This window comes from Eulemur rufifrons, chromosome 4 (genome assembly GCF_041146395.1).
Source record: "Eulemur rufifrons isolate Redbay chromosome 4, OSU_ERuf_1, whole genome shotgun sequence".
Lineage (NCBI taxonomy): Eukaryota > Metazoa > Chordata > Mammalia > Primates > Lemuridae > Eulemur > Eulemur rufifrons.
In genome coordinates this window covers 25460158-25476612 of record NC_090986.1, presented here as the reverse complement: position 1 = coordinate 25476612, position 16455 = coordinate 25460158, and the positions used below count along the sequence as shown (strand labels likewise).

At 42.1% G+C, this 16455-nt stretch overlaps 1 protein-coding gene across 2 annotated transcripts in view; it reads right to left on the bottom strand.

Moving 5' to 3' along the window:
- The window catches only part of ABCC4 (ATP binding cassette subfamily C member 4 (PEL blood group)), a 226468-nt gene that overhangs the window by 78309 nt on the left and 131704 nt on the right, over positions 1-16455 (bottom strand). For both annotated transcript variants that reach the window (XM_069467093.1, XM_069467094.1), the window contains one exon: positions 2768-2847. In XM_069467093.1, the coding sequence (XP_069323194.1) occupies positions 2768-2847 (80 nt within the window). The remainder of the gene's footprint in view (positions 1-2767; positions 2848-16455) is intronic.

Genomic DNA, 16455 nt, shown 5'->3' with positions numbered 1-16455 from the left:
CTGTGCGTTGAGCCAAGCTGATTGTCATTTTGACCTTGCTTTGCTCTAGCTCAGGAGACTGCTTAGAAATGTACTGAGCAACTCCTTCACTCGGCTCAGCTAGCAGAGCTAATAGGCTTCTAATTAATTTCCAGAAGATTGCTGTTATAACTAACAGGTTTTAAACATTTGGTTGATTGGGGAAAATGAATTGAATATAATGTATTTGATTTGGAAAATTAGTTTTCATTCTATGTGCTTACTATAATAGCGTTTATTTTAAGTTTACATGATTCCATTAAGAGTCCCAGAACACCACTGGGTTGTTTTCATACTTACAGAGTCCTATGCAACTTAAAAAAAAAAAAAATCAATTTACATTTAGATTTTTGTTGCCCTTTATTTGAGGGCAGGTTAAATTCATTTTTGTGGCTTTAATAAAAATCTTCACTTGCTATTATAATATAGCAACAGGCCCAAATACTTCAAAATGATCTTGGCGATACCTCAGTCAAAAGCCCACTCATTGAATGCAAATCCTCCGCAGAAAGGCTCTGCACACAAAGTAAGATGAACCAGTTACTGCATTGTTTATTAAGTTTCACTTGATTCCTCCTGACAACCATTTAAACAATGAATGTTGGGAAATGTCCCTCAAAGAATCAACAACAATGGCAGGGATCAGAGCTTTTATATTTAGCTAATACTATTTTTAAAAGGAGAAAATATTTCTTCCTGAAGGGATTATGGGAAGCTTTATTAAAGACACCTGCAAACAAAACAAGTGACAATAGATCTTTATCATAATTGATAACTGAGTTATCCTTTATATAAAAACCTCCTTTCTGGGAGACAATAACATTAAGTTTTACCTTTGCTGTAGATTCAAGAAATCAGCTGAATGGGACCAGTCGTATTTAAGAATGGCAAGTTTACCAAGATTATGTGAGTGGATAACAAAAAAGACCCTTGTCTCTCTGGTTAAATAGAAGTACAACAAGACTAGAATTTTCTCTCCTGCTGCTGAGAATGTTTTATACTGAAATCAAGTAGCATCCACCCCTGTCCCTCCATATGTGACACAAAAACACATGAGGGATTCTAATTATGATGGCTCACTCTGCTAAGCACACAGTGGGCCAGCCGCTTGCAGTTGCAAAGAGAAAGAACTTTCCACAAAATCTTCTCGAAGTAATTAACAATCGCTGTAAAACATGTATTTACAGTCATCTGCATTCTATGAAAACTATGAAACTGTTTTAGTGAAAGACTGCTTCTGGGGGATAAATAACATAGCTAAACTTGGCAGGACACATTTTTGAAATAAGTTTGCAGCAGGAAAAAAAAAAAAAAATCAGAGGTCCCTACTTGCAGTAAAAATGCCCTGCCTGTGATTCTCGGCTTCCTTCAGCAAATGCCTTCGCCCATGAGCTATGGTGTTTGCAGTCATATAGTCACTGCTGTCTCTCTATGTGACTAACAGGAATTCCCGTAATCATTTCAAGCCTACGACTGATTTTTCTGACACAGCTAATTTTCCAAATTAAGTAATTGTGGCTCCTTTTATAACAGCAGCTCCGGAGGAGAGCTGAACCTTTGACATGAAGTGCATTTGAGCATTGGGGGGGAAAAAAAAAATAAAAGGTGGGGAGGGGGCGGGGGGTGGGGTGGTCAGGAGAACATCAGGATGGAGCCATGATTGCAGACCCCAATGTTAGCATTTCTACTTCTTGGCCTTAAACTCAGCTCATCACTGGATCTACTGTAAACTAGAACTCAAGGAAAGTGAAAAAGCTTCAAACTCATGAAGTGTTAGTAACAGCTGCTGGGATTTTAGAATATGTGTAGCTTTTGATAAATGCATTTCATTTCTAAAATAAACACTCAGAAAAAAAGAAAGTTTCCTGGCCTGAATCACTGAAATATAGACAGAATTAAACAACGGGGCGGGGGGGGGGGGGGGGGGGGGGGGAGAAAAAAAAAAGAAAAAAAAAAAACAAAAAACCACATGAGCAACAATACTGAATGAGGACATGAGAGATGGGATGACCCAACATTATTCTTTAGAACCTCAAGTTCACAGACTAAACAAATGCTTTATAAAAAGTATTTCTGTGGGATTGTTGGGTTTTATTTTTTTTAAAGACAGCTTAAGACTTTGAGCAATCAATGTGTGAAAAGAAAAGCTGCTGAGAAGAAACGAAAAAGACATTTTTTGAAATGACTTTGATCTTGTACTCAAATTGGCTTAAACATCCTTGCCTTTAAAGGCTTTGTATCTGCAATAACTGCCCTCTATTGTCCTTGTTAACAAAGTATTATTTTCACCTTATTATTACTAATCTTTTCTTTGTAAGTAACCACACCTGGTTTTATCCAGGGGGAAAAAAAGGGTGAAGTAAATATTTGCTCTTTGTGGTAATACAATGCATAATTTAGTTAATCTAGGCTATCTTTTCGTGAGAGGTGATTGTTTCTGTATTATGAAATCTGTTCACAGTAAAGCAAAATCCATGCCAGATACCTGGGAGGCAGAGGGAGAGCCATTTACCCAGCATGTAGCTGCTGCGAACCAACCCTGTGTGGCCACTCCCACACACGAGCTATTACTCATGCTAACTTAGCCTCCCAATCACAACCACACCTTGCTTTTACAAACATGGCCTTTTATTAAGTTAACATTACACATTGCCAGCCTGAGAGCCCCAATCCCAATCCCCAGGAAAAGGCCATGAAAAAACAGAACTTCAGTTGTCCATGGGAGAACTTGACATTACTGTCACATTACCTGGATGAAATCTAAAAATGTCAGGGGCAGCAAATCGTCCAAATGTCCAATGTCTTTGGAGAAACGATTTAAAATTCTTCCTGCAAGAACGGGATATGAAAAATTACTCATTTCCCCAGGTGGTGCCTTTAAGAGAAACAATTCATAAACAAATCAACAATATATTAAATGCATATGTATTTAATGTATTATGCATTTATATGAAATAAGTTGATCGTCAGGGGCAAAGAAAAAGAAAATGGGATGATACCTAAAGAGAAACAAAAATACCATCAAGTGGCAGTGAGTGAGCAGTTAAATGAGGCCTAGACTTTTAAAAGAACAGGTGAAAAAAAAGCTTGTGACAGTATAGACAAGGCTTGGTGGGTTCTAGAATGTTTCCTCCTTTTCAGATCTCATCTAGGACTTCAATCTAAGTGCCGAGTAGGTAGATGAACAACTGCAAATTATATAAATTAATCCTATTCATTTCACTAATTTTGCTTTAGTTATCAGAATTCATTTTGCTAAGTGGTATATAATTGTAATTTCTGTATATTTCCCCCACAGGATGGAAAGGAACCTCACATTTTTGGGAAAACTTGAAAACCTGATACTTCCCAGTTGTCAATTTACTACTGGAGTAAAAGTCATTATTTTTCAGAAGTGCACCAAGTGTGACAAACACAGGCTTATTCCCTAGGCTTATTCTCTAGGAAGACAAGAGGAATGCAGGCAGGAAAACAGAAATATTAGTAACTAAAGGCCACTTCTTATCATCAATTTTATTTCCCCTGTCAAATAGAATCTAAGAAAACAGCATGTCACAAAGGCTTCAGAAACAGATGAGAACGGATCTAACTAATATCTCACACACACAGCCTATTTTGGTGCAGGCATCCTCTGAGCGGGGTGTTTGCCTAGGCCTCTGAACTTCTTTTCTAATTGATGCTTCGGGAAGCCAAGCTCCAGCTGAGAAGTGCAGCCTTCAAGGTGCTCTTCCCAGGGTTTGTGAGAAGTGACTTCCTCCCCAGGCCCTTCATACCAAGCCTCAACTGAACCATGCATGGTCGGATGCTGGGCTCGGAGCTGCCTCCCACTGGTGGGGCCAATGCTGCCTCTGCAGTCCTCCTGGGGCCCTGGGCTTGGCCAGGAAGTACAGGCTGTGCAAGTCAGAGCTGAGCTTCAATTTTCCCGTCTCAGGTTTAGGACATACAGACTGCAGAAAGTGGCATTTAGTGACACCTTTGGCAGGCCCAGTGACAACTTTTCTGAGCCTCTAATGACACCTCCTTTAGAGGGCTGCCCTGGTGGATTAAATGGGCTCATGCCTGTGAAAGAACCTAGTCACAATGCCAGGTACTTTTTAACAGGTGCTCAAAAACAAAACAAACAAACAAACAAAAGGTGAGATAATGACTGTTCCCCACAGGTTTGGTGGCACGCCACCTGGGAGGAAATGGAGCTTGTTCAAATGCACATTCTGATTCAGCCAGACCAAACTTGGAAGGGCAAGAGGTTACGCTACTTTTTAATCAGTTGTGGTAGAGGACATTAAAATCAGATGAGTAATCTTCCCACATATTCTCATGAATTTTGTAGCCTGTCAAGTTATTTTTTTAACTTCTCAAAGTATTGATACCAAAATAAGGAAAATATACGTTAAAAAATAGTAAAGGCATAATTAAAATGCTTGTTATTTCTTTAATGGAAAAGTTACAACTTTTTAACATAGGCAAAATTTAGAAACATTTGAAGTGTGGTTCAGTTTTTTAAATGTTGGACGCAATATTCCAATTAGAAAAAGATGAAAAGGCTACATAGAGATGACTGGTATGTGAAAACAACCTCTTCTTCTTTTACCAGATTTGAGAATCTTAAGGTCTGAAAGACCCATGGTTGGCAAGCAGCATAAAATACAAGAAAAATAAAAAACAAATGAGAAAAGCCATAGCCTCACACAACTACTCCAATAGCTTAACTGAATGTCAAAGATCATCCAAGACCTAAACTCTCATTCTGCAATGAGCTGAGTGTATAAAATGTGAGATTAGAAGGTTCAACAGTTACTTCCTTCCTCTAAGAAACAAGAGAATGAATGGTGTTTGCAGAAAGAATATTTTCGTCGGGCTTTGTGGTAGACTGTCACAATCACAGCTGTGATTTCAAGTTCAGGGCCTCATAGTCATTTTCCCAGAGGTCTCCAAATCAAACCCTTCTGATGAATTCCCTCCATGGACATGCTACACCTCTTCACCCAAATGACGTTTGTTCACCTGCTGGAATATCTCCAGGGATGTAGAGAGAGAAGAGTAGACACTGTTTCATGGGGGAACCCAATCCATCCTCAGACTGCTCTGTTATTAATAGAAAGGGCTTGCTTATATTAAACAGAACCCTGCCTTCCAGGAACACCTAACCAGTGTTGCTTACTCTGCCTCTACAACCATACAATGTGAAGCTAATTTCTCTTGACATGACAGCTCTTCAAATACTCGAAGAAAGTTAATCATAGGCTTTTCCAGACTCCTCACAAGCAACTAAGCCTTGGGGGCCTCAATTACCCCTCATAAGACCCACTGTCCTGTCTTGGCCATCGCCTGAGCACAAAGTCAGGTACCCAGTCTCGGCCAATGCCTGGTGTGCAGGATTGGAATCAACGCCCACGTACTGTCTGCTCACCTCTGGGTGCAGCGGCAACACCATCTCTCCCGTTCTGCACAGGATATAGCCAATGACAAAGCCCATAACTGCAGTAAATGCCAGCAGCCAGATCACATTTTGGATTCACATTTAATGCAAACCCATATCCCTGCAATCCTGCACTGTGCAGGTAGATTTTGGGGAAACAATTGGCAGTATGTTGGAATACACTCTCAAACAACTTTCTCTTACTCTTCCAGAGTGACTATGTATTACTAGCGTAAAAAAGTAAAGTGAGGAGGGTAAAAGAGAAAAACTGAGAGGTAGGAGAAAGAGAAAGAGAGAGCTTAAGTCCATGACATCACATAACCAGAGTCCTCCTATCTGCTCTGGTTCGAATTTTTCTCTCTTGAACACAAGATAGAACGGTACAGAAGATGGTCACCGGAACTTCTTGTCACAATGCAAATTCATAAATAATTGTATTTTGCAAACTGGTTCCAGAATCTAATCTGCAGTTAGCATCACCTATAGAATTCTGACAACTTTCCCAGAGCCAAGATTCCTCAACTTGCTTATGACCAAGGCATGATTTAAAACTTGGAAGTTGCTACATCTGATTTGAGATGCATTTTTTGTTCTAACAACAACAAAAAATATTTACATATCAAAATATTGAGAAATATTGTTATTGAGGTATATTTTACATGTCATAAAATCCACCCAATTCAGGCATACAATTCCATACATTTTAGTAACTTCACTGAGTAATGACATCACCACCGAGTTTCAAGACATTTTTATCCCTCTAATGAGATCCCACCTGGCACTTACAGCAACTCCCCAGACCCAGCCCCAACTTCAGACAACCACAAATCTACTTTCTGTCTCTCTAAATTTGTCTTTTCGGTACCTTTCATATAAACGGAATTATACAATAGGTGGTCTCTTGTGCCTGGCTTCTCCCACTTAGCCTACCATTGCTGAGATTTATCCAAGATGTGGCACGTGTCAGTAGTTCCTTCCTTTTGAGCCCCTTTCTTTACCACAGAAACAGTCTTAGGCACCAGCAAAAAAGGCCCCATCAGGCCTTGCCTCACCTGAGCTTGAGGGTAAAAGTGGATGTGTTTAGTGAACTCTTCAGTATTGTAAGCTATTTTATATGCACCCACATTTATCTTCCCTGATGGTCCTGGAACCTAATTTTTATGATAAGAATTGGCCTTTTGGTTTGATAATCCCTGCACAGAGTCGGAAGCCAGGATTGCTGGGTTTGGGCAGGAAACCGTGCTGGCTGTGAGGGGGACTCTCAGGTGCCCACAGCCAATGGTATGTGGCATGTGGAAGAGGCCATGGGGGTGGGGGATGAGAAAGAGAACCACCATGCTGGTGAGAAGCAGAATCTAGATCCAAGCAGTCTCTCCCAAAGAGGGCAGAGTCTATCCAAAGGAGCAAAGAGAATGGAGCTGTGCACTCCAGGTACCAGGGCAATGCCAAATGGTGGGGCAAAGACTGGTCCGGAGTAGAGGGTGTCGAGTGAAGCCTGGAGACAGTGGCTGGGCTGACAAGGGCCGCTGTGTGCGTAACGCCACGGGCCTGGGAGGGGAGGAAGCCCCAAGGAGCTGGGCCAGCCTGGGCTTTCTGCCTCACTACACACAAACTAATTCAGCTTAGACCACTGTGAGAACACCAACAGGAGCTGGAATTTCATCTTTCTGGTCAGAACAGGCCACCACCATGGCAGAGGCTCACAGAAGGATGGCATAAAAGAGAAAGCATGGCAGGAACAAGGCACCACAAAGTCCCTGTCCTCCTTTGACACTCAGTAGCAGCAAGAATCAGGCAACTCACCCAACCTGTACTGAGCCTCGAATTCTTTATCAAATGGAGAAGATAATATTTGCCTCAGCTACTTCACAGGGTCAAAGACCATGAGGATAAAAGAGGCCATGGTTATAGAAGCATCTTCTATATTCTAAGGTAGCACACAGGGGTGAGGCATTATTCATATTAGTTTTGCAGGATTCTTGATCTTGAAGGGGCATGAAGATCACGAGGCTAGTAACTGTCAAACTCTATCTTGTGAAGATTCTGAGATTCTACCCTGAAGAATCTTCAAGAATGAGGCAGAGGGGGAAATGGGGTCAACCATGTCCAATTCTAGACACCCCACCCCTCTCCCTTTCCTGTCCAAACCCTCCCAGACACAGCTCCTCATATCCATCCTGATGTTCATAAAGAGATTGCCTTTGAAGAAATGTTTCCGTGACAACTGAAATGTTCACAGCAGTTTGTAGACCAAGTTCCTCACATTAGAAATGAGAAGACAAAGACCAATCTTGCTCAAGGTGACGCAGTATTGTGTAATGGGGTAGGAGCTGTGTGCCCAACCATCCTGGCATTTCTACATGGCAGGGAGAAGATGCATGAGTAACCCCAGTCTTTGGGGCAACTTCCTTCAATATCCTTTGTTGGCTCTTATTTTTTCCTACAGATGAAGCCATTGACCATTTTTTCTTTTTCTGGCTCTCTTCCTGAACTTTGCTCACTTTTATTACAAGGATCTCCTCTTTGCTTATGGATCCCAAATCTTAATCTCCTCTCCTGATCTCCCAACCCAGAACTTACTGAGACACTTAGCTATCCTATAATACCTATGATGCTCAACACATTTAAACTAAATAGAATCTTTTGAAATTGGTCCACAACAACCAATACCCAACTTCTTAAGATCTACCTTAGCCCTATGCATAAACATCGAGCATGAACACTTGCAAATTACTTTTGACTTATCTTTATCTGTCATAAGTACCAGTCTGTCTTCACTTTTCATTTAAAATAATCTCATTTACATCCTTATTTATCTATCAAATCATCTCTACTAACTTTTCAGGAACAGTGAGGAGAGCAGAGATAGACGACAGGTACCTGCCTAGGCTCCTGTCCACTCCTCCTGACCCTGCATCCCAGTTCTGATCAGGGTGGTCCCTCTCTCTCCTCCATTCACGGTCCTCAATCCCCCCTTGGCTCCACTGACCTAGATCTCAGCCTTAGCCCTTTCTCCTCCATGAAACTCTTGCAGACACTTGAACTGCCACTCGCTTGAACTTCTTTCTCTGTATTGTGACAGCTTATGGATAACTGTGCTGCCCTTCTCAGGAACCCTCCAAAGCCCTGGTCATAGGTACCTGACCAAAGGTGACCAGGGGAGCTAGCCCAGACACTAGCTGCCAAGTCATTCAGGTATGAGGATTCCCCTCTCAATAACTACGAGTCCATGAGAAAAGCAGAAATATGGAGCAGAAGTACCATCCGAATCAAAGACAAGAAGCAAAGAGCAAAGGGGCACGGGCCCATGCACAAGCCCTGGGACAGTGGCTCCCAGCTCCCGCAAGGACTAGCCATTGCCAGCTCCGGTTCCCAAGAAGCTCACCCTTGCTTCAGCTCAGTGAGATGCCTCTGCTGCCTTTTTAATCAACCCCTCCTCACTGGAACTAACTAGAGTGGATTCTGCCCCAGGCAGCCCAAAGCCTTCATCACTTGTGGAACAAGATACTGAGTTAATAAAATTAGTTGGAGAAATGATGACTTTTGTAAAGTTAAAATTCCAAATTTCTAATTACCCTTTTTACTACAAAGACTTTTTAAAAAAAATTTTAAGCTGGGTGTGGTGGCGCATACCTATAGTCCCAACTACTCAGAAGGCTCAAGCGTGAGGACTGCTTGAGCCCAGGAGTTCAAGACCAGCATAAGCAACACACCACGACTCCATCAGTTAAAAACAACAACAAATTAATTGTTTTGGGCAAACCTTTTTTCATGTGATTACAGAATTCTGACTTCTTAAACAAAAGACACACAGCATAAACACATCTTTTCTTGACAATCCAGAACTAATATTTTGAGGATCAATAGTTTTACTATTTTTTAAACGTGGCAAGGTCTTTAGAAGCTACCAGGTTACCTGGACGTACTCCCACACTTCCACTACTGTGGTTCTGTATGACTGAGCTTTCCACCTACACGTTTTGCTGTTGCCAGAAGCCTGCCTGCTATCTCCATTTTCACTTTTAGTGATGTGGAGGGAGGAAACCCTACAACCAAATAGTTAAAACTGGGCCTGTTTCATGATAATTGACCCAGAGCAAAAGAAAAAACAAACAAACAAAAAAAAAAAAAACAAAAAAAAAAAAACAAAAACAACAACAACAACAAAAAAAAAACCTAGGCCTGAAATAAAAGTCAATATAGTGGCTGCGTGTGGTGACTTACGCCTGAAATCCCAGCACTCTGGGAGGCTGAGGTGGGAGGATTGCTTGAGCTCAGGAGTTTGAGACCAGCTTGAGCAAGAGCGAGACCCCGTCTCTATTAAAAATAGAAAAAATGTGCGAGGCGTAGTGGTGCATGCCTCTAGTCCCAGCTACTCAGGAGGCTGAGGCAGGAGGATGGATTGAGCCCAGGAGTTTGAGGTTGCTGTGAGCTAGGCTGACACCACAGCACTCTAGCCCAGGCAATAGAGTGAGAGAAAAAAAAAAGAGTCAATATACCCTGAGCAAAGATGCAGGCAACATTGATGTTCTAAGGTATAGTTTTCCTGACACTTTGCTTGATCAGAGACTATGTCAACTTGCTTCCTCGTTTTCCCTAGAGTCAGAGTATGTTCTCAGCACATATCACAGCATAAACTAAAGAGTAGCTTGGCTAGAGTTCAAATACAATTGACCCTTGACAAACATGGGTCTGAACTGTGCCCTTATATGCAGATTTTCTTCCAGCTCTGCCACCCCAAGACAGCAAGCCCGCCTTGTTCTCTCCCTCCTCCTCTTCCTCAGCCTACTCAATATGAAGACCTTTACTGATGATCTACTTCCACTTAAGGAATAATATATTTTCTCTTCCTTATGATTATCTTAATAACAGTTTCCTTTCTTTTCTCTAGCTTACTTTATTGTACGAATACAGTATACATGTAACATACAACCTATGTGTTAGTTGACTGTTTATGTTATCGATAAGGCTTCCAGTCAACAGTGGGCTATTGGCATTAAGTTTGGGAGAAGTCAAATGTAATCCCAGCCTCTCAGAGAGGAGAGAGCAGGTGGGGGGACAGCAGGCCCCAGGTGCTGGGTGGGGGTGGGGTGGCAGCTGCCAGAGGAGGGAGGGAGGCTCAGGTGTGCAGCCCACAGACCATGTGAGGCTGGTGAGCAGGTCAGGGGGGCAGGCAGGTAGGATGGAAGGACAGACAGGAGAGGAAAAGCAAGGCCCAGATAATAAGAATATCATGGACAGATCTGGAGGGAACAATCTGGCCTAACCTTACATAGCTCCTCTAAAGCTAGGAACTCTTCTCAGAACCTAACAGTACAGTCACATAAAAGAAGTCTGATTTAAATGAAGACTCTAAAGGGTACATCCTAACCATTTTCTTCAAGCACCAAACCTGGCACACTGTGCTGAGGAAGGGGCCTGGTGTTCCTCACAGACAGACCTCACAGATCCCTTTTCCTGGTCACAGCAAATATGGGAAAAAGCACCTACAGTGGCTTCCCTCTTCCTACCGGCTTACAGTCAAAGAAAGCCAGCATTGTGGCCCCCGGTGGCGGGCCCCAGACATGTCCCCTGCATACTCCAGTGACAGTAGTTTGAAGGGAGGAAAGCCACAGACAATGGATCCACTGACAGTGGTCCCAATGATGTTAGTGCCAGGTGGATGCCTAATATTTTGGGATCATTCTATCTCCTGGAGATGAGATAGAATCGGGACTGCAGAAAACCATCCAGGGATTGCAGTTCTCCTATAGCCATGGCCTCCCTGGGATAATTATACTGTGTTTTCAAACTCTAGCAGTCCCTTGCCTTTTCATGTAATTAAAACATATTAAGAGTGGTAGTTTCAATGTTTTCTTTGCACAACAAACTGGAGAAACTATGCTTTGGAAAGCATGTGTGTGTTCTCTCCTATCTAATGAGATGTTTCTCATTTTTCTCCCACCTGGAAGATGCCAGGTGGGACTGTCCAAACTAGATGGCTTATGAAAACCCAAATGGCTTCAAGGCAAAGAGCAACCTCCTAATCTGTTTTGTACATCCAGCTTCAAGTTCTTCTTCCAGGTAACAACATTTTCTTACTTTGTACTCACTCCCTCCCGCTCACCAATTAGGTAAAACACCTTTAACCCCTTGTCAGAACTTGCTATTCAGAATTAAAATTTGACTTGCTTAGTGAATTAAAATGGACATTTGTTTAGTATCTATCTGGGGTCTTATGAACTAACACTGGTGGCACATTAACAGGCCGTGCGTGTAAGTGAAGACAGCGCGTGACACGCCACGGCGTGAGCACATACCAGGTGGCAGAAATAAGAACACTAGGACCGTGCATGAGGCAGATGGCAATGGGAAAGGCACAACAGCAGAGGGCGTTATCAGCGGTGTGAGTTTTACAGGTCAGACAGGGTCAGCCACATGGTGAACATGGCCTGGGAATTTGGAAGGAGGGCAGAGAATGCAGGGATGAAGAGTGTAGAGTTTGTCCAGGTGAGAGGGATGACATCCGTCAGGATGAGAGGTGGGAGAGGGCAAAGGAATGACAAATATTTGCCTAGCTGGTGGGAACAGTATGACCTAGGTGTGCAGAATGGGAGTGGGAAAGGATGAGGTGTTGCGGAGTGTTCCTCTGCTGAAAATCCCCTTTAGTAGTGGCTCTTCAAAGCCACGCATGTTGGGAGGAAGCACTGGGGAGTGCAGGCAGAGGGACAGTTGGCACACCTGACCCAGGCTGCAGAAAGTCAGAGTTCTGCACGAGTTGGAGATCAACTGCGCCCCAGCCTCCGTGAGCACAGACAGACCCCACACCCACTCGTCACGGTGCCTTCACACGGGCAGCAGACATCTGGACAAGGCTTTTTTTGCTCGTGGTCATTCTGGTTCCCTCAAGCTTGGTTTCTAGGAAAGCAGCCCACACAGCACTAACTAATGTCAAACCCGTGTTACATACGGAGTACACAGCATATCCAAACCATGTCCGAGATACTGCCCCTATTTTGAAGAAGAGGCAGTTGAGGCTCAGAGGTGGTAAGAAATTAACTCAAGGACACCAGGCTGCAAAGCAGCCAAGCCAGGACTCACACGCAGCCTTGCAGAGATTCAGAAAGGGGTATTGATGTCCACATGTTTATGACATGGAGCTAGTTTACTGGACACATTTGCAAGTTCTATGAATTACCTACTAATAAGGATAAGCCAATAAAGTCCCAGGCAGGGCTGGTAATAAGCTGGCACGACTGGCTTTGGCCAAACCAGCCATGACAGCCCAGGCCCCTTCTGATTGGCTAATGCCGGCTCTACCGGATACGAAATACTTTGAATATTGCTCCTGATTAGAAGAGTTCCAGGAATTCTCTCTTGCCTAACAATAATTAAAGTAAAACATTTACAATAACCCCACCTCAAAATTAAATTATGTCAATTACTGTAGGCTGGAAGGATATATTAACAAATGAATGAATGAGGACATATGGTCTAATAAAAGGCATAATTGATCAGGAAAATCCAGGGACTTCAGTTCCACCTCACCCCAGGCCTTAACATGTCGTGTGACCTAGGGCAAATCAAATAGCTTATTGCTAGGAAGTATCATAGGGGATTATTCTTGAAGGAGTGGATACACCTCACAAATTGCCTCAGGAAACCATTTTGCTACAGCAGCTATACATGCTTTGCCACAGCAAGTGATTGTCATTTCACATTTCCTAAGCACTAAAGAGAAAAAAGTTAGGAAGATAGACCAGGTCACTTCCTTTACCCATGGATCTGGCGGCTATACCGTGCAGGAGTGAGTCCAGCCCATGCCCCGGGTACCCTCAGGGAGGTGCGGACCCCTGCACAGCAAGGTGGAGAAGGGTCTCTAACACTGCGGTTCTGAAACACTGCCGGTAAGGTCAAAGCTACAGACTCTCCACTGGGAAATGCCCACACATGCCATTTGTATACAATTTTAATGGATTCTTAAACCAATAACCACAGAAAGTTGAGTGCCCATGGGCTCCAGTTAAGAATCTCTGGTTCTTGAGAGAACAGGAAAATGCCAATCTCGTGACCTCCCCTGCCACAGGAATGCACCACTTTTATCTCTAACAAGGCCTTTTTTTCCCTCCAGTATCCCTTGACAATCATTCATGGCTAAATGCTTATGGAATCTCTCTAGAAGAATGAGTATTTGAGGGGTAAAACAAAGGCCGAGAAATACCCAGCAGTCTCAAGAATGTGTTGCCAAAGACGAGGCAGCAACACCTATGTGTAAAGCATTCATCTAAACAAAGAATTCCCACTTGCACAAAGAGAAGCATCAGACTCAACAACGGAGATGACTCGGAATGGAAACTACCATTCAGCATGGGAAATCAGCTCCTTTCATCTCCAATACACATCCAAGGATATGTAACGCTCAAAAATAGGACAGCAAAACATTCGGTTTGAGAACGTGACTGAACTTGAAGACAATGGGCCCTCCCACTCCCCACCCTATGTAAAAGATGTGCTGGAAACGGATCAACCAACACCCAAATCTCATCATCAGTTCTATCTCCAGCACATCGTTTTAATATCTGGGAACAGATGTTACACCAAACTGGCTAGGCTGTCTTAAATGTAAATGCATGAACCTTTGTTGGGATTAAAAAGAAAAATTTTTTTAAAATACACCATTAAAAAAAAAAGCAGGGGGAAAAATCATTTTCAACTACTATATTACTTCTTTAAAAATTCAGATAAAATTTTAAAGAACTAGAAATATTACTGTAAGTGTTACAATTCAACTGTCCTGGCAGTTATAAAAACCCGAGAATACACATTACCTCTTATCAAGCCATCAACTTGCTCTTACAGGGAATCATAATCTATTCAAATCCTTCCCAGTCCGGCTCCAGCTGCTCTTCATATCACGGTGTTCAACCAGTCCTCTAGTTTCTACAACGAATAGCCAGCTTGTCTCCCATCCTCATTCATCTTGACTTTTTCTGTAGCATCTGACCCTCCTCGTTTTGAAATACTCATGTAATATACTGGCTTCTGAGATATAATTATTTTTTAATATCTGTCTCTTTTCATTTCTGCTACCCTACCCATTCCCTATGTACAAGTGCCTCCCCCTTGTAATTCGATCCCAGCATGGAGATCTCATCCCCCCTCCCAGTGCTATTCTCTAAGGAAAGAGACTCCCAAAATAGAGCATGCAACCGCTGTCTTTCTTCCCCTACACGCTGACATTTTCAATGCATCCAACTGGTTGACTTGTCCCCCTCAATGTCCCTGACACAGGTACAAGTAACAGGTTTCAATTGTGACTGAGGAAAGCCTCAATAACTCTTGCTTAAAATGTTCAACCTAGTCCAAGAAATAACTAAAAATGGAGATCAACAATTAAAAAAAAGCTTTACAAACTTATGCAATAATAAATTTGAGTTGTCAAAACATTTTTCATCTACTAAGAAGTTGTTGAAAATCCAGATTCTGTCTGGGTTTTTGATATCCGAGGACCTTGCGTGAGTTTTGGGCAACCACAGGAGTTGGTCTTGTTGGTAGCAAGGCGTCATAAGGACTGAGCTGACCTCCGCAGCCCCATGCATGTTATTACATCAAATAACTTAATCAGAACACAAACTGCTCTTAGATTTCTGCGGAGGTAATTAAATAACAATTCGATGCCAATTAATCACAGTCAAATAAGAGTCTGTCAAAGAAGAACTCTATACACATTGGGGACTATTTAATGGTCAAATACTTGGCAGGATCTTAGTTAAACAATGATTCATTAAACCTCCTCTGCCACACAATGGCTAGGCTAAACTCAATGTGAAAGAATCGAAACTCTTTTGTTCTGCCATAAAAAGACATCAAACCTCTGTGCGTGATATTCTTTTGTCCTTCATTTAGCAGACTGCTCAACTGCATGATTCAGAATGTGTTCAGCTGCTCCTATGCACATGGGCGTCTGCAAGTCCCTTTTGGCTCTGAACACCGTAGCTATGCAACTCCTTTCTTCCCAACTGACAAAGTAAAGAGCTGGACAGCTGACCACACCTACTTAAAATATTTATTAACTCTGAGCAGGGAAAAGAATCACAGACTTAGCTTCCAGCCCCAAAAGAAGGGCAAGCTGTGGCCATTTCCCTATTACTCGCTCTAAAAATCCCCGATCTGCACAAGTTGTCAATCCAGCAAAAACGCCTTCAACGTATTTGGTTTCCTGCACCTACCTTATCAACTTGGTTCCTTTAAATTAGAGGTCCCTTTATGACACAACTCCCCATGAAAACCCAGAGATCCACTTTAAGTAAGGCTGATAATTCCCAAACACGTTTAATCCTGTTTCTCAGAAGGACTATTACCTTCCTGCAAGTTCATTTCTTCCATGGGTGAAAGAATCAAGGCAAACGACATCGCTCCGTATGGCTGGTTTTTTGCCTACACTAGCACTATTTGCATTTCCATAGTTTCACTAATGCTGCTGTTTTTTTTAAAGCATGATTTTTGCACCTCATTGTGTATTTGAATCTGATTGAGAGATCACACAGTTGGCTGAAAATGGGCTCTATATGGTGTTATGTTCCAGATGTTGTCAACGATTATATTTGCCCCTCTTTAGAGAGGGGTTCCTAGCCCAGCTTTGTTAAATGCTGGATTATAACTAGTTTCATCATTCATTCAAAAATAAAATTTTGAAAAGGAAAAAATAAAATTTATTGTATTTCTCTTCATTCAAGAAGAAAATATGTACTAGGCAACATTTTTAGAAGTGGAAGAAAGGTTTTGTAAAAAAAAATTTATAAAGATGAGCTACATATATCAGTTCCCCCTCCCAAACATAATTTATCATAATAGATCAAAGCTAAATATATGAGACATTGTTTTGATGAAACACTTAAGAAACTTCATGGACAACACATTGGCAAAAAGTATTTCAACTTTACTCATACATTGGGCAGTAGAAAATAAAGATCCACTTTTACTGGGTCTTATTGGATATAAAATATAAAATTCATATGCAGACTACAACAGTGAGTATA